General features: G+C 42.7%; 1 protein-coding gene across 1 annotated transcript; it reads right to left on the bottom strand.

Annotated features, from left to right (window-relative positions):
* Nucleotides 1-980: 980 nt before the first annotated feature.
* INTS2 (integrator complex subunit 2) lies at nucleotides 981-20,456 on the bottom strand. Its single transcript, XM_074160622.1, has 24 exons — nucleotides 20,129-20,456; nucleotides 19,108-19,246; nucleotides 18,318-18,420; nucleotides 17,963-18,076; nucleotides 17,141-17,271; nucleotides 16,888-17,061; nucleotides 16,108-16,334; nucleotides 15,327-15,452; nucleotides 14,683-14,754; nucleotides 14,474-14,588; nucleotides 13,779-13,847; nucleotides 13,195-13,329; nucleotides 12,079-12,255; nucleotides 11,291-11,399; nucleotides 10,624-10,728; nucleotides 10,006-10,170; nucleotides 9,616-9,817; nucleotides 8,965-9,090; nucleotides 7,228-7,417; nucleotides 6,032-6,277; nucleotides 4,923-5,030; nucleotides 3,820-3,925; nucleotides 3,466-3,642; nucleotides 981-2,618 (listed from the first exon to the last, which is right to left on the bottom strand). The coding sequence occupies exons 1-24, from the start codon at nucleotides 20,419-20,421 to the stop codon at nucleotides 2,449-2,451; spliced, it is 3,579 nt and encodes a 1,192-aa protein (XP_074016723.1). The 5' UTR covers nucleotides 20,422-20,456; the 3' UTR covers nucleotides 981-2,448.
* Nucleotides 20,457-22,300: the final 1,844 nt, after the last annotated feature.

The following is a 22,300-nucleotide window of genomic DNA, read 5'->3' as shown; positions in this document are numbered from 1 at the left end:
GCATGATGCAGCTTCATCATCAACTTTCTCAACAGGAAAAAGAAATCCTAACAAAAAGAGATTGCTGACACCAGTTTACATCCTACCCCTCCTTCCAAAAATGTAGCCCCACCCCACTAAAAGGCTTTTCCCTAACACATTCGGGGATAGAGGGGGCGTCGCTCGAACGAGCGCTACTTCGGAACTGAGCTTTGCCTAAGGAACACCAACGGCAGGGGACACCGGGAGCGCGGAGGCACCCTTAGTCCCGCTCAGCTCCCCCTGGCCGGACCGGGGCCTCTCCCCAGGGAAACCCCGACGCCGCCTCGGCCCTACGCCAGCTCCAGCCCTGTGAAGGACGATTCCGCCTCTCTGCGGCCGAGGAAGCTGCCGTCATTCTCCTGCGCGCCTCAGCCCACAGAGACGCACGCGGGCATTTCCTTTATGTCTTTAGGATGTGGCGGAACCCCAGAAAGCCACTTTCGGCCCTTCTCTCCCAGCCCGGTCCCCTCACAGCTGCGCTCGGCCCCGCAGGAGGCCGCTCACCTCAGGCGGCGGTGGCGGCTCCGGCCCCTTCAGCGTCCGTCCTTCCCGCCTCCGCCCCGGCGCCAATCAGCTGACAGGAAAGGGCCCCGAGCCGCCAATCAGCTAAAAGCACGCTGAGCCGCTCCCGCCTTCCACTTCTACGCTATTGCAACCAATCACGGAGGCCCTTGTTGGCTTCCGAGTTGCACTCGTTGCTGGGCAACCAGGCGCTCAGTGTGGAGAATTTCTATCGCGAAGTACTTTTAATACTTTTCGTTATTTACCTTGTTTTAGGCAGGCCGCGGCCCCAGGGCTGCCCCGCGTCCTGCTGCTCTGTGGAGAACCCCCCCCACGGGTTAAACCAGGTAGGAAACCTAAATTCCACCCAGTCAACTCCCTTTGAAATTAAAAGTATGAATATCTGTGACCTGATGCATATCATACGGTTTGGGTTTGGTTTGGGTTTTTTTTTATTTAAATACCACTCCAGCATAAAAAATTATACGGAGAACAGAAGAGAAAAAAAAAAATACATACATTTAGATTATTTACATATTTTACATCAAGATGACAAAAATACAGAAGGCAGCCCGAGGGTGTGAGGGGACGGTGAACCCGGCCACAAAGCCAGGCCTTTGGCAGTTGGGTATCGGCCCTTCTGGGTCAAAGGCAGCAGACGAGCAATGCACGACTTTCTCAAGGCCACACTAAAGCTCCAGACCATTATTTCTGGACTATAAACTGGTTTCAACTGAAAAATATTTCACGTATTGAAGGACCCTGGCTGCTGTGAACAGAGCAAGTGCTGGACTGACAAGTTTAGCAATTCCCATGTGTTGAATTCCTACACTCAATTCCGGCACAACTGCCAAACCCTAATTTTCTTTCTCTGCACGGAAGCCCGTGCTGCCTCATGGTTGTGCAACAACCTTCAGGAAATTCCCAAATATTGCATCATATGCAGCCTTCTGCAGTGGCACAGAACACATCTGTCGAGGCTAAATCCTGCAGCTTTTGTACAGGAAAAGAACAACCAACTCCACGCATGAAGCACAAAGGATTCCGCCTTCTCGCCCACTTTGCTGCAAGTAACCCCTTCGGCATGGCTGAAATCTGTCACTCCTTTCGCTAAGGGGAAATTTAGATTCTGTCCAAGTCAGCCATAACACTAATTTCTTTTTTTGATCTTATCCTGATGACAACTTGAGATACCTTTGCACTTATTTCTTGAAGCCTTTCTCATCTCTTTTAAACTAAACCATCTGAGCTGCATTAAAAATACACATTCTTTTAAAAATCGCATTTGTATAGCTCCTTTTGGAGTACTAGTACTTTCTTTTAAAGAAACTCTTAGATCAGTTTCAAATGTTTAATGAAGGCTGGCTGATCTTTCGATGAAGTCACTGATCTCATGGACTGAACCTTTGACCAACGGTTTGAAACACAAATAAAAAAAAGTTAAAGCATTTTCTCAGTACTCAATGTGATGGTGCAAGTAAGTTACACCACTTTTTCAAGTCTTCCTTGGAGTATTTTATTTCCTCTTGCTCTGCAAGGCTCTGGAACCGTAGTTCATTTAACTTAAGCAAAGGCGCTTCAATCTCAATTTTTCCTCACTCATCATTTTGCTGTTTGCTCAACAAACTATTCACGTTTCAGTGTTATAAACCCCTTTCAGGTGTGTTGCTGTATCACTTCAGAAACCAAGCGAGCCGAAAAATCACACTCAGTTTCACTGACCCCCATCAGCCTCAAAAGTTTTCCCCTGGAAGCAATATAAGCCTCTTTAAAGAATTCTTTTCTTTTCAGCCATAACTGAATGGAATGAATGAAAACCACGGACTTCTTGTGCTCCAGGTCCTCAGTCCACATCCGCAGCTTTCTCCAAATTTAGGCACCATAGACTGTGGGACTACCTACAGTACAATTTCATTTGCGTTCTTCCTAAACTCCGCTTACGCTCATGTTAATTATTTCAATGATAGTATTTTCAACACACTGGCACAACCGAACATCAGGGTCCATGCTTGCAATGTCTCTTGAACAACTTTTGATAGATGAATCTTTACAGAATCCTGACACTTCATGTGGTTTCTCCTTCAGCTGCTGGAGACCTAGACAATTAAGCAGAAGAAGCAAAGTACATCTAAATAATTTTTTTTTTTAATTGTTATATTACACCCATAACACAAACATTATGCTATAAAATTGCAAATTTGAGCCATCACTATTTCATGCACCAGGCATGAAACAATCCACGGCTTACTTCTAGAGACACCATAACATTCCTTTTTTATTTATCTATGACTCCTTTGAGGTTTTTCATATTCCCTCTTAACATCTTTTAACATAAATATCCTAGCATAGATAGCACCAGGAAACCTTGTATCACATGAACAAAGCATTTGTCTTTAGACAAAAAAGGAGACAAAAACAGGCTCACGATCAACTGATACACTTAAACAGTTAATCCATGTTCACACAATCACTATATATTTATCCAGCTGTGCTATGTCATGTGTAAGACTCCAGGTAGCTCATTTGACTTCACGTTTCAAAGAGATCAGGAAGATTTTATGGCCATTATGCCTCAGCTGAAGGGCTGAAACATCCTCGTGTTCTCAAAAGCCAGTGGCCTTTGCTCAGGTCTTTCAACCTTAGACTACAATGGCAAATTCTACGCACAACACTTGCATACAGGGACACACCTTGATATCATAAAAGCAGAAAAATAAAACAGGAGGAAGGCAGTATGAAGCTTCATAGAAGGGCTACTTTCAGCCCTTTTAGCCTTTAAACTCTCTCCTCCAATCCAGTAAATCCACCTATCCCTATTCCTTCTATATTTACAAGACAACAGCAGTAAATTTCATACTTTATTCCAACTACACTCAAACTTTCGAAACATTATCATTTTCTCCCTGGGACCACAACTTTTGAAATACAAGGTATTTTACTTACGGGTAATAATTGGGTCAAAGTCCCTTGTTTGCGTAGCAACATCAGAGGCACAAACTTGTCCTATTTGTATCAGCAGAGACATAATATCCTCGTACAAAGGAGGAAAGGCTTGACAGAACGACACCAAACAAGGCAGGGTCGGCATGAAAAAAGCATAGCGTTTCGACTGGGTTAAAACTATCAAGGAAAAAGAAATGGTTAAGTAAAAAGGAATTATTACAAAAATCCAGTCAAGAATTGTTGTTACTTCTACAATCATAATTAACACAGTGGCTTTTAGATAAAACTACATTCAACTTAGACAAATAATCCTAATTTACACAAGAATGTATTTAGGGGTTGCTGAGTGCTTACCTGTGAGCAGGGTTCCCATCACATTGATTGCTAAACGAGCCACGCTGAGAGATTTAGGTAGCGCGTACTGGATACACAAAAATGAAAGTAACTGGATGGCAAATATCTGTTCAGTAGGAGAAAGACAAAAGAGAAATAAGCCACAAAATTACAGATTGCTTTGTACTTTCTATCCAAAGCAGAGGAATCTTTACCCCAACAAATTCCAATTACCTACAACGAGCCAAATATGTAATCTCCCCTTATCACAGGATGGGGGCTACTAATTGCTTTAGAAAGTAATCATAAATGATTATTTGCCACTGTTTTTCATAATCATCATGAGAAGGCCTTCAAAAATATTGGTGAAGCATTTCTAAATCAAACTCTCGACTCCCCCTCTTGCTGAGAGCCTGTAGTGAGAAGAAACCACGCTTTTCAGACTCAAACAGCGTAATTTTGAGGAAAGCCACACATTCCGGCAGGGTTTGCTCTTGCAGTTAGACCAGGGAAAGAACCAGTAAAACAACGGGCAAAGGAGAAATTTAAATTGATTTAGAAATTTACACCTTACAGTCTTGTCCCAAGTTTGCTTCAATAAACAGTGGTAATATACCCTGAAAAAAGACTTTGTGGTCAAACTCTCCATGAGAACAAACAAAATTTTGATCTTAAGATTGCTTCCTCTGTTCTACAGAAGAGCTTTGCAGAAAAGGGTTTCAAAACTTAAATCTTCATTAAAGTCTCTGTAGCTATAAAGTATCAGATATAAAATAAATAGGCAAAAATTTGCCAACTGATTTATACTCAATATAAAGAACGAATGAAAGTCATTACTGAAAAGTGCTTTTATTCATGTTCTTGACGGTAATACCAAAATTCATGCGTATTTCCTGAACAAGTGTACAGAGATACGTTAGAGGAGATGTCACAATCTCTGTTTGAAGGGGGTTTAAACGCCAGGTCTTTAATTTACGGTAAAAGTGCTACAGATATTACCTTAATGTCCTAGGTAAGTTAGAACAGGACTTTTTTTAGGGATCCTTTTATTTTCTCCCCTTAACTGATACTTCATCAAGGTGAACCACTCACAGTGAATCTCAAACCCGACAAGTGTACAGTACCTGTTTTTCAAGTTCAGGCTGGGCAATGAGCTCGGGTATGAAATCCAGGCAGATGTGCATCGAGGGAATCCCTGCCACTGTCAGAGCCAGAAGTTCACATGGGTAACCCTGTGTGATTAAGAAAAGATATGTCCAAGGTGTTTTAAAAATTCTATTTCAATTAAGATTTTAAACTAGATCTGCATTAATGCTTTTTTTAAAATTAACATACTTGTAAATCTCTTTTTTTTCAGAACTATAAGCAACAGGCCTGTGTCTCACAAGGCAGGCTGGGTGACAAACCCAGGGTCTGAATTAGTTCTTTATCCTCAATACTCAAGGTATTATTTGCATATAGACTTCCCCTTCGCCCCCCCAACTAAACCAGGCTGTAGTGACACTTTCCTTCTGTGTCCTTCCCCTGTGTTCCAAACTTCACCAAAGGCCCCAACTTGCTTATTTCACGACTGCACCATTGACTTTTTTAGTCACTTCATCAGTTCCAGATCAAGGCACATTAACTCCTTTTAAAGAGACTGCCATCTGGCAACGAGCAAATTAACACACATTAAAAATGCATTTATATTAAAAAATTTGCTAATCTTTCCCCTCTTCTTTTTTTTGAAGGCACACAGCTGCTTTGGCAGGGGCAACCTTTCCCCTTCCACTCTAAAGAGATAAACTGTGCCCTCACCAAAAGGAAAGGTAAGTAGACATTTACATTTGAAGCCAAATTACAGTTTTGAATAATGTCTATACCAATTTAAAAACACAGCCAGAAAAAATTAACCCACAAAAGATGTGGAACAACTAATTATAAGATGATTAGGCCAGTTTTCCTTGGCCTAGAATGGACAAATTATTTTGGTATAAAGAAGGGCAGAGGCCCAAAGAAAGCCTGTGTTTAATGATGAGGAACAGGCATAATTTAGCTGCTCCCTTCTCGGCTACAACACACAGTCCAAGCACTGAAATATGGAGGAAATGCAGGTACTGCAAGTTTGGCGAGATGAGAAGCCAAATTATAATTCCTGAGGAACACAAACAGCATTCAGCATCCTTTGACCACTTCATTTGGCTCTTTCTTAACCAGAGAAACCTAGGAAGAACTAAAATAGTGGAAAGCACACCTGGAAATGAACTAGTTTGACTATGTTGGGATCAGCTATGTACATCTGGTGCAGCAGACAGCAGATCAGACACTGGACCTCGCGAAGATTACACAGCAAGCTGTCTTCTTCTTCTTCTAGTTCTGGGCTCTTAGGGCTTGTGGAACTATGAACGCTCTTTAGCAAACTGTGGATATTGCTGCTCTGGGCTTTCTCTTCTTCTGTAGGTAAGCAGATCTCTAGAAGAATCTGCACAGCAGCACTGTCCTGAGAAGAAATAAGCAACAGAACATGCATGAAAAACTCCAATGAAATCAAAGAAATCATATACAAGGTAATGAGAATTTAAGAAACGTAAGACTGTCAGATGGCTAGAATTTCTAGCTCTAGATTTTTTTTTTTTCACACAATAAAGAGAGCTCAGTTCAAGAATCACAAACCCTGAAGAACATTACAAATACCCAACACTTCATCTGAATCAAGTCTCGAAGAACAAAAGCTTAACCTAATGGATCATTATAATCACAGATTAAAAGGGTATTTTCAAAAGAATCTCATATTGTTTCAAAATAAATATCCAATGGTCCCTTAAAGCATCCAGATTAAAAAAAAATATGCACATCGCCATGTAATTCATAGTATTCAGAGGAGACTACACTAATAATATAAATATAAAACTTCCTATCAACTCAAAAATTATTTTCTAATAGGGACTATCTGTGTGTCACTCTTCCAGACAGAGGTAAGAAGAGACTGTCTGAGAGACAGGATTACTCAAGAATTCCCGTAATGTGAAGCTAGAGTAAGTTAACCGTTCTTCAGTCTCACGCTTCACAACGCCAGCTGCTTCTCTTCGCACAGTTCAAATGAGCACATGTACGTCTGTCACATTTATTCATGTTTTCTGCTGCAAAGCAGTACAGAAAGAGCCTCTGGATAACACAAGTAACAAGGCAAAAGGGCTAGTAAGCAAAACTCTTCTGTTCTAACAGAAAACAACACTATCAAAGCAGTTCACCAACACAATGCGTCAGACTAGCAAACAGAAGACCGAAAATATTTAACAATTTGAATACGGAAGCAGTTTTCTTTTTCATTGTAACAGAATTCAGTAAAAAAAGAAGTAAAAAGGTCTTCTTTTTTAATTTCCTGTTTCGTATTTCTGTTTTATCTTTGTCTTCCCTCACATCATTTAATATCCATTTCTTTCCCCTTACCTGAGCAGCAAGCAATGCATTTTTTAATTCTTCCCTTGTAACTTCTGGGGCCTCTGGGCCCATCGCGTTGTTTTGGGATGGCCTGATGTCCTGCTCTGCTGTTTCTTTCAGGTGAGAGTTGAGGTAAGCTTTTGAAGCCAGAAGATATCCGTTCAACATGTGCAAAGTTATATCCATCAGAGGAGGACTCCTGATACGGGAACACGTGATAAAATGAAGGCATTTCAGTAGGCAGAACAATAAGACAGTAATAATGTGAATAAACTAAACACGCTCCTCAGAGGCTCATTTGGTTGCAGTTTGGTTCATACCTAAGCTGTTTTCCCCAACACAGCAAAACACCAAAGGTCACAATCCCTTCTGCTGCCCTGCCATTCTGTCCTGCTTCTCTCAGGCACACACGTATGTGCATGCTCTCAAAAACAAGGAACTACTGAAGAGACCAAATTCAGATGAACAAAGGAAACCTAAAAAATATTGGCTGAACGTGAAGGAAAAACAATCGACTGAATGACGAGGAAAAATACGGCAGACAAGCTCTGAACTACTTCCACAATACTAAGATGGCAGTTTTCAAATCACATTGCATCATAAATCTCCCCAACAGTTTTAGAAATGTAGGATTTTCAATTTGCATCCAGGGCTGAAGGGATATACATTTAAAAATTTCACCTATGGGCTGGGGATTAAAGATGTCATCAAGAGAAACCTGAAATCCAGCCGAGTTGTAGCAACTCAAATGAAAATTGGGTTCACGGCTCAAACGCTAAAAGGCAAGGAGCGACAGATGGATACAAACCAGAACGTGAAGAACAAATCACTTTGACTATTAGCCATTTATTATGAACATAAGGATAATACGAAAGGGGAAAAATAAGCCACAGCTGACGGAAAACATGAAAAAAAACAGAGAAGGAATAAACCTAGGGGCTTAAGTACATTTAAAATGATTAACCATATCTTTTTTAGAATAACAGATGCAATTTTCTTCATTACTATGAAAAAGCAAAGTTATAATTTACAAATTCTGACTTATTCTTTGCATTATTTCATATTCTCCTTAAAAGCTGGTCCACTGCTCTCAGTTGTCATCACTTTCACTACTAAAATCCTCAGCTCATTCTTCTGCATCAGAGCCATAAAGCAGCATTACACACTCTCCTCCGTCATCACTGACAGTGAGAGGGAATAATTTCTAACTACTATTAAAAGACTTTCTTGGGAAATTAAGCAAATCTACCTTTGCCATATTCATCAAGCACCCACCCGCAGAAACTGTTACCCAAACGGATGGAATACCCACAGGCCCACGATAAAAGACAGCGTGTGCAGTGCAGGGATGTCGCAGCTACAGCCTCAATCACCACCACCACGTGGCAGCAGACATTTTAAGCACCCTGCAACGTCTTGTTTAGAACAAATTCACACACGCAAATCCAAAATGGATGATCCATGCACAAATCCCAAATCAGAACTACGTGTAAGGTTGTCCAACAGGACACTCGGCTGGACAGCATGACGTGCTGAAACAGCACACACAGCTCTCTCAGTCCCCTGATCAACAAGCTTAAATACAAAAAAGATGGAACTTACAGGCTCATATGATCAGTTTGAAAATATGTTTTGAAGTACTGAAAGCTTTTAGAAGTTTTCTATGAGACAGCATTATGTTCGGCACTCACTATGTATCGTGTAAGTACCACCGAACGCAAAAAGCTGGAGGAGGGCAACACTCACCTGTGAACTCTCTGATCACATCGTAGTACAATCAAAGGATCAATCATCAGATCATTCTGGGTGTATTTCTGCTGCCGGACTACTTTTACTGAAGGCTGCAGAGCATTAACAGTCATCACCCACAACCTAAAATGAGATAATTTTTATAATTTTTTAATTACATAGCCTGTAAGAGAATAAGGATCACACAAGCATCTGCACACTCACTTACCTCAATTAACTGTATTTTTCTAGGCCTGTCAAGGAGCAAAAAGCCCATTTGCAGACCTTGAAGTTAACGAAGATACAATTAACTCACATTCACTGGAATTACAGCAACCAAACTGTTTCACTGCAATAGAGCATCCAGCTTCTCAGAAAAGGCACATTCTTACCAAAGTGACTTCATGTTTCACCAGCAATTTGTCATAAACAATGCACACTATAAAACCACACTCCTATATTGGATAAGAAGTACCCTCAGGATAAGAAGTACCACCTTTTTAAATACAAAGGTTGAAAGTCTCAAGAAAGCAAAAAGGAATGCAACTCCAACACCTTCTATTCAGTCACAACCTCCAAATTCCCAGACAAAGGCATTGTGCCATTATTTTTGAAGCAGAAAGTGGCACTCCACCTGCACCAATGAACTAAACAGTATTTTGAACCTACCTTCTTGGCATCACGGTGTTCAGAACCATCCAAAGTTTATTGACGGTCTGAAGAATCCTCCGAGGGACCCCAACGTTCAGCAAGCAATTCATGTTTGATGTCAAGACTTCTGCGTACGGGATCAATTCACCAGCCGAGAGAAGTGTTAAATGCTCCAAGATCTGCATCAGCTGGGTGTGATTTCCAGGCAGCATGGAAAATGCTATAAAATAAAGACAACGGATCTTGGTAAAACTGGACTTCTGACATTTTTTCTGATTTGGCAGCAGAACACTTTCATTATACAAATGCAGTGCGATCAAATTAGTTAAATATCTACACACTTCCAAACCCATATTTATTCCAGCCAATTTGGAAAGAACACTGTTTACTTCACATGAAGTTATTTACCTTCTTGGAGCTGTTTGGGAGAGTGATTCTTCGCAATGTTCGTAAGAAGCATCCTCCTCAGTAAGGCGTCAGTGCCCGTGATGTGTTCCTCACAGATCCAGTCTTCCACAATGCAGAGGTGTGGGTAGTTCGTTGCGAGAAGGCGTAACAGTGCAGAATGCAAGCCTTTAAGGGTGTTAAGAAAGTATACATCTTAGATTTGAGTGGCTACATCTTTCACCTGAACATATTTGTGCCTATCACTTCAACAACAGGCATTAACTGAAGCCCTGTTGAGAAGGTCAATGAGTTTCCAGGCTTACAGCCTGATATTCCAACTCCAACAGAAAGGAAAAGTCACCTTTCGCGGAAAGGTGGGAGGACCCGACAGTAACTCTTAAACTCAGTCCAGAATAATTACACATTCTCAGGCAATTCCTACTCTAAAAGCTACCCTGGGTAGGTAAGACTGACTCTAAAAAGAGCTGCCTTCCTCCAACTCTCACTATTACTCTTCAAACATATCTATAATCTCACTAATTACTACTGACAGATTTTAAGGCACACTATGACACAGACAACAGAGCTGGAAACATGCTTTGCCTGCCTTCCTCGTTAGACTCTGACACACAGATGTACCTCCCAGTTCCTGCTGCAGCCCCTGTGCCTGCCGGATGAGGTACTTGATTGGAATCTGATCCATTAATGCTGACGAGTAAGACTTGGGTTTTTTCTGCATGGCAGCTATAAGGGAACAGAACAAGAAACCACACATAAGATTTACAGTCAGGGAAAAAAAATATTTCCCCAAATGAACAAATAAAGAAAATGTAAAGCGCTTGTCTCTGTATTATCCAGGTAAAACAGAGAAAATCCCAAATAACACACCTCATTCCTGTTAAAGTATTAAATTAAGCTCTTCAGGAAACCATTTCTGTGAACATTTCCGTTTAAAGAGTCTCCTGGCATTTAGATTTGTTGGCAAGACTTCCATACTATCTTTGACCAAGTCCAACTGATTTTGAGATCATTGCTCAAATCTGCACTTTCTTTATTCAAGGTTTTTTATCTGGAACCTTTATCTGGACCGTTTTTAATCTGGAAAAAAAAATTACTCAACTAGAGAGTGTTAGCAGAAACTTTATCTCCTTAATTTCTACAGCAATGCTGTACTTTTTGCAAGGATCTAAACTGTTTACGCTGTGCTTCAATCTGACGGCAACATGAATGTTGGTTATCGTAAGAATTCCTATCTTTGTATCTAATTTTCAGTTTATCTGTTTTCCACTGACGCAATGACATATACCCAGTATCTTTGTGTTTGCCAGAAGCGCTTCTTCATACGACAGGACATAGTAGAGGACAAGTAATTGTGTTGTGATGCTGTATCGCTGAGGAAGACGAGTATTTTCTCCCTGTATATAAAAGCACATACAAAGGTCATGTTGCATTCCTAATTCTTGAGAATAAAAATTCGGATTTATGTGCAAATATGAAGAAAGATAAGGCAGTAAACCTTGTCTAAAAATGGCAAGCCATATGAGGTCCAAGCCGAAAGTTGCATGGAATTTTTCTCTTTTTTTTTTTTTTTTTTTTTTTTTTTTTTGAAAAATGAGCTTCAAACGTAAAATGTATTTTTTAATCTGAGGACACTAAGAAGGAGTAATCCCAGGATTCCAACGCGAGTCAACGCTTGCCACTCATTCTACGAATATGTGTCCAAGTGACCATTATCATACCTTTATCAAAATTAAAATGCTTCTTTCGAGTACAAAAATTATACAAATCCGACATAAACACCTCCATTTTTCAATCCATGAAATGCTTTTCTTTGCATTTTTAACAGCGTGAGTTGGCGAGGTCCCAAGGCAAAGGGCAAAACAGGGCAAATGGCAATCCTCCGAAAAATCAGAGTACCGCTAACAAGATTCACTTCAAAACACCTGATGACCGCTGCAGTAGGAAGCCGTTTACTATCCAGGCATTAAAGACAAAAAGTGAGGCGACTTACAGAATCTGCATCACGCATATATACAAAATATTGAATCACATGTTCGCACTAAAGTATGTGAAAGAAGCAAAGAAATCACTTACCCCAGAGAGTCCTTGAAAAACATTCAGTATCTCCTGTTCGGTCACGGGCTGGTTTGTGGCCTCTGGGTTGGATTTAGATGCCGGAGTAAGAATAGAGTTAATGTAGACATCAATAAGAGGAAGCAGCTGAGGATGGAGCGGGGTGGTCGTTTCACAGAGCTGCCGATAGATCCAGTCCTAGAAAAAAATATGCCATTACATGTTCAGTTTCAAAGCTGGAGGGCAATTTTTTTTTATGTCTGCAAGTACATCCCTCTGTACTCCCCTCTTTTTTTGTCTGCAAGTAGGGCTGGAGCACCTCTCCTATGGAGACAGGCTGAGAGAGCTGGGGTTGTTCAGCCTGGAGAAGAGAAGGCTCCGGGGAGACCTTACAGTGGCCTTCCAGTACCTGAAGGGAGCCTACAGGAGAGATAGGGAGGGACTCTTGATCAGGGAGTGGAGGGATAGGACATGGGGTAATGGTTTTAAACTGGAAGAGGGGAGATTTAGATTAGATATTAGGAAGAAATTCTTTGCTGTGAGGATGGTGAAGCACTGGCCCAGGTTGCCCAGAGAAGCTGTAGATGCCCCATCCCTGGAGGGGTTCAAGGTCAGGCTCATGGGGTTTTGAGCAACCTGGTCTGGTGGGAGGTGTCCCTGCCCAGGGCAGGGGGTTGGGAACTCGATGATCTTTAAGGTCCCTTCCAACTCCAACCATTCTATGATCCCCTTTCAATTAGTTACAAAAAACTGAATGAGGCTCTGACTTTGGAAAGGGTAATACCAGCTCCGAGTTGCGCCTGGTCATAAACTGTATCCTGGACCCTGCTCTGTACAGACCCCACAATGAAACTTGTGCTGGCTGGAAATATCATTCTGACTACAATTTTTTTTAAGTGCAGGCAGAAGGAGAGAGGTAACTTATTATCTTTAACTTCACTAAGTTGTGGCCTCTGGATTATAGGGCTAAAACTGGATACCCTAACTTAATACATGGTTCCTTCTTAAATTACATGGTAATAAGCTATAAAATTCAGCAAGAATTCTTTTCCTATAATTCAACAACAACAACAAAGAAAGCCTGCAAAACCTAGTCAGCATTGAAAATTATGAAGGGAAATAAAAAGAAGGTCATACCTTAATGGATACTTTGTGCTTGGTGAATGATCGACTTTTTAAAAGCTGGTAAATGCAGTGAATAGGTAAAAACCCAGTAATGTTGGCACTGAGGTTGCCTGTAACAGGCACACGAACTGCGTGGGCTGTAACAACCTGAAGGAAAAGTTAGAATTAACAAGAAAAATCCCACAAATATTCACCTTATCACAGTGCATAAGCACAAGGTGACAAAGTCACACAGCCACGTTCTGAGCAGCCCTAACAAGATTCACTTCAAAACACCTGACCTATCGTTTGGTTGTTTGGAAGCTGAAGAACCGTTTTTGTAAACGTAAAACTGTAGCACATGGAGCACATTTCTGAACCATTTCCTGCCACTGCAAAAAATAATGTCACAGTGGACAATTTTTCTCCTTTGCTTCCCCATTACTCAAAAAAAGTGTTCAAAAAGCATAATCAGACCATACAAAAAGCAAGAGCCAGGGCTCTTCAGTACCAGCAGGGCTTGGATTCTTCTTGTAGGTCAAACTGAAGCGATTACAGAAGAAAGGAAAAAAAAAAAGAGAAGACAAGACAAAAAAGAAAACCTAGGGTTAAAATACCTGTTCAGTGAAAATCTCCTGTGTGAAGATTGTCTTCATTCTGCTGAGTGAGCTGGGTTTAATAACAATCTGAAACAAAAGAAGCAAACTTACTTTATAAACTGTTAACTTTTAACCTTTTTACACTTGTCTTCACTGGGATACGGGGAAAACGTTCGCATCGATACTTCAAACGTAAAACAAAAATATTTTCAAGTGTCACAAGTTCATCACTCCACGTCTTCCTTACCCTAAAAACCACCTACCCAGCTTTTCCGTTTGATGAGACACCATTTCACGATCGTAAATTGAAGGCAAGTCTCCCTCGGTAATTTTCACAAATTAATTATTGCCTATACAGATATTTCTTTCAACTATTTAAAATAACACGTTTGCAATTCAGTTTGGAAATTTCTTCAACTAGTCTTCTCAAAAACCTCATCTCTTGCAAATGATGATTTCAGTAACTCAGCACTTTTTGAAGATACCTTTATCATACCATTCCCCTGGCTCAGGAGGGAGGCACAGTCAATGGTTTTCCAGAAGGTCTAATTTAGTTAGTTACTCGTTTTTTTTACTTTACATTTGCTTTAAGTACATTAGCAAAACCAAAGTTCTTTATATTAAAAACTAACGTAAATCCAAGAGTATAAATACACAGGAAAAAGTTAATTTTAACAGAGAAATGTATGTGCTAGAAACAGTTTAGGATTTACCTTCATTCCCAAGGTGGAACAGACCAAATCAATGATAGCACTGAGCTGATTGCTGTGGAAATACATGGCTACCAAGAGAAGCATCTCTCCAAAGGAAGCAGACACGCCAGAAATGCTAAGGATAACAAAGAGGAAGAGTTCATTTCCAACAGGACATAAGTAAACATAAGATTACTGGAATTGTTAAAACAAGAGAAGCCTGCTCTCACCTTTCAAAGTAAGCTTCTTCCTTTATCATCCAGCTAAGCCACATCACCATGAGTTGCTCCTGTTCTGGGGTGCTGCACAAAGAAATGCCATAAAAGATCCCTTGCCCATGAACTACGCTAGTTTTAGTAACAATTACTAACAGAAAAGCCAGTATTTGAGGAATCTTAAGGCAGGAAACTTTTTGTCACTTTCACTTTAGCCTCAAATAGCCAATAAACTCTGATATTTAGCACAAACTTCAGTCCAATGGTCAGGCAATTTCCTGTCTTGAATACAAACAGCAGAAAGCTGTATCCATTAAATATCTATATGGCTACTCTTTGGAACAGGGTTTCTAAAGAATTTAGCCATAAACTTGTTCAATGGAAAAGTGAACTCGTAAGGCCTACTTCAGCCTTCAAAAACCATTCCAAACTAAGCTGATGCCGACGCTCTCCTTTCAAAAAATTTGCTATAAACAAGAGGGAGAGCAGAGTGGAATATCAATTTAATCACCATAGCATGAGACAAATCCCCTCAATCAACATATGGAGAATTTTATAAAGAACTAGGAGAGAAAAACCGCAGGTCTGGGGAAGGTCATTGCCTTAATGGTGCTAAACCAGAAACATCTTTACAAAGCTCCTCCTTTACGGAGAGGTACCTGACAAGGGTGGAGAAGGCCAGGAGCATGCAAAAGGAGAGAGACACAAAGCGAACACCAGCTGGAGTTGCGGGAGGGCGGCTGGTCATCAGCTGCAGCAGCTGCTCAGCTTCTTCATCCGTTGGCCTGAACAGCACGGAAAAAGAACAAACCCCACGCTGCTAATTCAAAAGCGAAGAGATTTCCATCTCATCACACTGGTTAAAGATTACATTTTCTCTGTTTCTTAATCTTTTTAATCAAGTTGCCATCAATAAATGAGTATCAAGATTAACGGGCAATTCTCTTTGAACTTACAGACATGAAAATCTCTGTTAAGAGATAAAAACAGTGAGAAAACTTCCCCAGGATATAATCTTGCCTATTAGTATGAAATACCTAAATTAGAACTCACAATGCATGAAGACGCTGCATCAGCACTCTCTAAAGAGTAAAAGCAGAGGAACAGAAACTCTAAATTCATGTGGCGTACGTTGCTAGAGTTTTCAGCTGCTCTCTTCTACACACTGCTCCAACAACTTAGGCCTAGACGTCTTCTAACGAGTCAGTATAACGTTTGCTCTCTGCGCTATAAAGAAACTTCCATCAACTGGCAGCTCCAGCCCCCAGCACGTGAGAAGGGCCTCCCTTAGTATTGAAACTCGGGAGTCCTGCCAAGACTGTTTGAAGGACACAACGGCATTAAGAGACAGCTCACGTTAAAAGTGCCCAAAGCTCTCGACCTCTCTTTAAGTGGACACACAGGGAATAAAAACCACAAGAGCATTAAAATGTTCCTTACTTCAGCCCAGCGATTCCCATCAAGGCGCAATAGAGACGTAACAAAGCGCTGGCTTTCACGACGTGCTCCTCCTTCAGTCCTGAATACACAGACACGTTTGGCTCCGTATCAACATCTGCTTCTTCAACAATGTGCGTGCTGCGAACCGTGGGAAGGATTCCCATGAGCTCCAGGAGCAGCTGCCTCCTCATTTGCCAAAGCACAGAACCGATGTTATCTCTTTTCCTCTGTGTAAGAAGTTAAAAGGTGAGAACAGCAGCGTAAAACTCATCCCACCAAACGACCTATTACATGAGAGCTTCCTCAATTATGAAGTCAAGGGAAAAAAAAAAAAGGGGGAGGTTGGGGTGGAAGAGGAATTGTTTTTAAATCCAGTTTTCAGTACGAGGGCAACTGGCAACGCGTGATCATATTACACATCAAAGCACAAGCTTTAACTAAGCCAACTAAGTAAGTGAATCAAGACAACTTCCCATTGAGAACACTGAGGACGAACATATTTATCAGGTAAAGATTACAAACTTACAATTTCCTGCTCTCCACGCCTATTGAATCATCTACCCAAAAATCTCTCAGAGGAACAACCAAACAGCTGCCTTCAGGGATGCTATTTATAGACCTGATGGTCCCACAAGAAGAGGCTGCCTTGTAAAAGTTGCTCCAAGGTGTGCAACAGGATTTATATACATTCAGACAAATATAGGTGTCCCCATCCAGAAGAGTTACAGCAAGCTAGAAGAATATTTTCTTAAAAAGCAAAATATTCAAAGATTTTCATACCTGTTGGCCATTTCGAATGAAAGTTCCAAACCAAGTTCGAACCTTTGCGTTTGTTCCAAGTAGCAAACCACTGACAAAACACACCAGGTCACTCACTCCATCATCTGAAGATTCATTTTTGGTGTGATCCAAGGTCAAAGCCACACCGAGACCCGGCAGATGACACTCTTCCACCTAGATGAAACGCTCAATGACCTTTTTTGTTTTCAAAGCTGCAGTAAGGATCACAATGATGATTTCACGCCAGACTTACCACCATGCCTCGCACCCTCAGAGCTTGGGAAGGGTTCATCTTACACAGGTGACGAAGTGCTTCTGTTCTCCGACGGCCACCAACACTTTCCTCGTCCTGCCGTTCACCGTTCTTAATCAAACCCCTACAGACTAAATATCCAGCAGGAGCTGTAAGTAAATCTGGCCTCTCCCGGAGAAAGCCACATAACCATCCACACACAAAGCCAAGGCATTCTGTTCAGCTCCCTCTGACTTATTAGCTGGGCCACACAAACCTTGCCCGGGCAAGCGCTCACGATCTACACCGTAAAAACAGAACAAGGAAACGGTCTTTCTCCTCAGAGAAATTAAAGGCTCAGAGAAATTACAGATTTATGCATCATCCAATTACTGCTCATACTCTATCTAATGCAACCTGTGCATCTGGCAGCCCTGGAGACTGACATCTTATTGGGAGGTAAGGGATGCTGAACAGACACCCACAATCCAGACTTTTCACCTTGGAATCTAAGGGACAAAAGCAATGAGCAAGGCGAGACCAGGGTCACAGTCCCAGTCACTCACTGCCCGAACCAGCCTTTCTAACGGTGACCCACAGAGGAAAAGCTACAACACACGATGAGTCTACAAACAGGTTGCAAAAAAGGGGGATCAACACGATGAGGATGGGAGCCCACCAGCACCTCTAGGAATAAATGCATTCAAATTGGATTTTGTAAGCCAAACGCTCTCCCATTCCAGTATTCATGACACCTAGTTTAGCCCAGAATTAACTACTTTGCCAGAAATCATTTCAAACCTTTAGAAAAAAGAAGCTGGACAAGAAGAAAGCGTAACTCACCCTCGTTAAAGCTATCAGGAACATTGGCCACCAGAAGGCAGAGGAACCAGGCTCCGTTTTTAACGTGCAACAGAGCTTCAGCCACATCAACTATCGGCAACAGAGATGGAAGCTCTGGATAAAAAGAGGGTTTTAGAAGTCAAAGTGTTTCACTGCGAAACAAGTAAAACCTTGCTTTTAACATGCATTGAAGTACCACGGTCAAATCAATAAATAGAAAATCAATCTGTGATCTATTGCTCTTTCAAAGAGCTAAACAGCCCACATTAACCTTCCATCAGTCACAACAGCGCCAAAAGTTAGTTTGTTAGGTTTGGAAGAGGTCGGAAAACACTATAAATACAGAATACTGCACCTGCTTGCAAAATGCAAAGAACATCTGCTGCCTCCTCCAGGTAAACAGGACTCTCGAAGAGTTCAGAAGATTTGAGGAAAAACTCACCATTTGATTCTGACACCTACAAGACATTATTCACCGTCACCCAACAGGTTTTATGAAGCAATTTGTCTGATCAGTCTTTTGTAGCTTTAAATTCAGCAGATTGAATGCATTAAAAACTATCAAAAATGTGCAGCTATAAACACAGAACGGGCAAGAAAAGTGTCTAGAATAAGAAATATTTACTCATGGAAATACTTCAATACAGCTGGTGTCGTCGCTTCTTTCCAGAAGAAAGAAACAGCTCACTGACAATGCTAAAAACACGGTAAGTTTACACAAGGAAAATAAAATGCTGGAAGGGGCAGAGAGGGGAAAAAAATATGGTGGGTAATATCATACTGCAATAGGAATAAAGAACTGGATGGAGAAAAGTCCTAATTCCGTTTTCAAATATGATCCCTGCGCTGGTGTCTCACAAAATCCCATTATATTTGAGCAAAACATATTACAGAATATAAAGAGCTTGTATCATATTAGAAAAGATTACCCTCCTTTGTCCTGAGGAAGACAGACTTCCCCGAGGAAGCCGGGGTCATAAGGAGTTTAATCAGAAGCCACCGTGCAATCAGACCGAGACGTTAGGTCTTGGTGAAGCCGGTGAGAACCGGAGAGGAGCGCTCACCCGCAGCAGCGTGTCGACCTATCGCGAGTGCATCTGCACTGCCATCAAACTCACAAAGAGCCCAGACAGGGAGACCTTTACCTTATTCATAATTGCCAGCAATTCGCTCAGGACGAGCCGCAGCCGCCGAGGCGAATCGCTGTGTTCGAATTCCAGCGTCAGCCCGTGCTGAAGCTGCGACACCAAGACGCTTTCTCCGCTGCCTCCTCCCAGCTTGTGCCTAACAGACGATTAAAACCAGCAACTATTAAACGTTCCCGCAAACATGGAAATTTTATCGGTTAAAGGAAGAGAGTAATCCTGCAGGGATGTATTCTATCACGGAATCTTCTCGGTTGGAAGGGACCTTCGAGATCATCGAGTCCAACCAACAAAAAAAACCAACCAACAAACCAACCAAACACACAACACCAAACACCAAAACCAAAACAAACACCCACAACCACACCCCACACCCACCCACAAACAGACACAACCCAACAATCTCGGGCACTAGAGCATGCCCTGCAGTGCCACGTCTACATGTTCCTTAAATACCTCCAGGGATGGGGACTCCGCCACCTCCCTGGGCAGGCTGTGCCAGTGCCTGACCACTCTCTCAGTAAAGTAATTCTTCCTAATATCCAATCTAAACCTCCCCTGCCCCAACTTCAGACCATTTCCTCTGGTCCTGTCACTATTCCCGTGGGAGAAGAGGCCAACACCCACCTCTCTACACCCTCCTTTCAGGGAGCTGTAGAGGGCAATGAGGTCCCCCCTCAGCCTCCTCTTCTCCAAACTAAACATGCCCGGTTTGTGCTAACAATCAGAAAAGACTGTTGTAACTGTAGGACGTTAGGAAATTTACTTCAGCAAGTTACTAAATATGAAAATACTATCGAAATTTCAAGGGCAGAGACACCACCTGATGCCTCTCTTGGCCTCAGGAAGGAGCGCCATTCGCCTCCCTGCCCAGGCACCTCCCTGCGAGCCCGGAGGGGAGAAGGAGGCCCCCGGGACAGACCCAAACCCCGCTCCCTGCGCTGCCGCTCCGCCCGCTGCCTCCACTAGAAACCAACCACCGCGGCTTTGGCCACAGGAGACGCCGTTCCCCCGCCGTTACCGGAGCTGCTGCTCCTTGCTGGCGTCCTGCTCCAGGGCGTGGAAGTCGACGGAGAGCAGGGCCACGATGGAGTTTACGGCCTCCACGCCCGAGAGGAGCCGCAGGATGAGCTTCTTGTCCTGGGCCCAGCTCTGGCTCTGGTCGGCGGGGGCGCAGAGGGCCATGCGCACCAGGCAGGGCAGCAGCAGCCGCAGCTCGGGGTCGCTCAGCGCCGCCAGCCGCACCACGTCCACCTTCTGCATCGCCTCGAAGGCGTAGGGGCTGACGAACTGCAGGCCCGAGCACTCCGCCATTGCCGCCTCCCCCCGCGCCCCTCCGCTTCCGGCGCACGTCCGCCGCGTCGCGGAAGTGACGTCATGGCGGCGCGCCCCCGGGCCCCGCCCCTTCCTTCCCTGGCTGGCAATGAGGCGACACCACAATCAAGGCTTCATGAATAATTTATTCCATTTGAAATTTTTTTTTTTTTTTAAAAAGTATAAACCTTTTTCATTTCCTCAATCACAATTTGTACAACTCAGTGTTTATGGCATTCGGCAGCAATAGTGTTTGTTCCTTAAATCGCTTTCATCATCACCATTATTATTATTTGTTAATTTTTGTCACGATAAATAGGGCGGGCGGGGCCGGGGCCGGGGGCCCGAGGGGCCCTCGAGGGACCCAGGAGGGCGAGGTGAGGCCCCGGCCTCCAGTTCTCTCCCAAAACCCTCCGGCTCCGAGAGAAACATCCCAAAGAGAGCGACCCTGAGGAGCGCGGTAGGTCCCAGATCCAGTTCTACTGTAAATTAAAAGCTTTACTCCACGGAAAATAAAATTAAAAAAAAAAAGTACACCCACAAACAATAATTAAAAAAAGAAAACCAACAAACCCCTTGAAGCACGGAGCGCAGTCCTGGGCCCTCGGGGTGGGGACAGCGATGGCGGACAATGTCACCTCAGCACCGACTCCAAAAGAAACCCAGAGGAAACCCCCGTGGAGGCAGCGTCGCTCCCACCAGGCTGGTGCGCTGGGCCGTGCTGGTGGGCAGCAAGTTACACGGTTCAATAGCATTGGTTTTTCTTTTCTTTTAAAAACATTTAACTCTTATTTTTGAAAGCTTATAAATAATGTAACATAATATTTTGATATTACGGTATTAACAAATAGTGCTCGATTAAAGACGTCTGCAAGTCGTCATAGCAACGCACGGAGTTAAAATTACCAGGGGTAAATATAGAAATGCAATAACCTGTGCTGTAACTGACAGCAAAGTAAGAACAGAGCTGAGGATTTAACTATAAATTCGTTTCTGTTTAATTATTCCAGGAAATGTTAGAAAGATCTAAACGTTACAGCTACTTTAAAAGGTGAGGGTTGTTTGCGGGTACAGCTGGTGGGCTGCTGGCCCAGCAACAGGGGGGTCAGAAACCTAATTCAAAGAGTGGCCAAAGGTGACTCAATGGCTTAAACGCAGTAATAGCGAAGTTAAAATCCCTATTTTTTTTAATGGGAATGGAAGGATCTCAGATTCTTCTTTCATTGGACACTTAAGAGGAGGTGAATCGCCAGAGCACTGCCAGGAACAGCGTTTTCTTGCAAAACCATTTTGGAAAGCTTTAGCTGCAATGTTCAGGTGTTTAAGCTTGTACTTGCTAAAGAACCCAAGCTACTGGATTGTGAGAGTTTGAGTTATAAGCCAGCTATTATGTGCGCTTAAAATAGTTAAATTAAAGTAGCTAAACAAAAAAGTGTGCCCAATGTGGTAGCTGGTGCTGGCAGGTTTGGTATGTACATTGATTGCCGGCTCCGATTCTCGCTCCAGAAACGGCCCCTCCTCATCTTTCCTAGTGGTTACGAGATTATCCGTTACTTTAACTGCATTTGGGGGAGGGGGGGAAGTGGGAAACTGGCAGCTTTCAGAGTTGGGAGGTTCCCAGGGAAGGCTGTGGAGCAGGCGACGGAACACCCTGACACCAGCGCTCAGGCAGCCCGCTCACTTACCTTCGCGGCCACAAGCCAGACTGAACACAAAGGAAGCCACAGCAAAACCCAGCCCTCGGAGCTTGGCTGAGCCAGGGTTAAAAATGACCACTTAGCAACAAAGCTTAAAAAAAAAAAAAAAAAAAAAAGATAGGACATATGCTTTGAAAATTCCAGTTTTAGGAGCACTTTTCCACTTCAAAAACCTCAGCCCA

This window comes from Numenius arquata, chromosome 18 (genome assembly GCF_964106895.1).
Source record: "Numenius arquata chromosome 18, bNumArq3.hap1.1, whole genome shotgun sequence".
Lineage (NCBI taxonomy): Eukaryota > Metazoa > Chordata > Aves > Charadriiformes > Scolopacidae > Numenius > Numenius arquata.
Note: the sequence above shows the minus strand (reverse complement) of the source record. Positions and strands in the feature narration are given on the sequence as shown.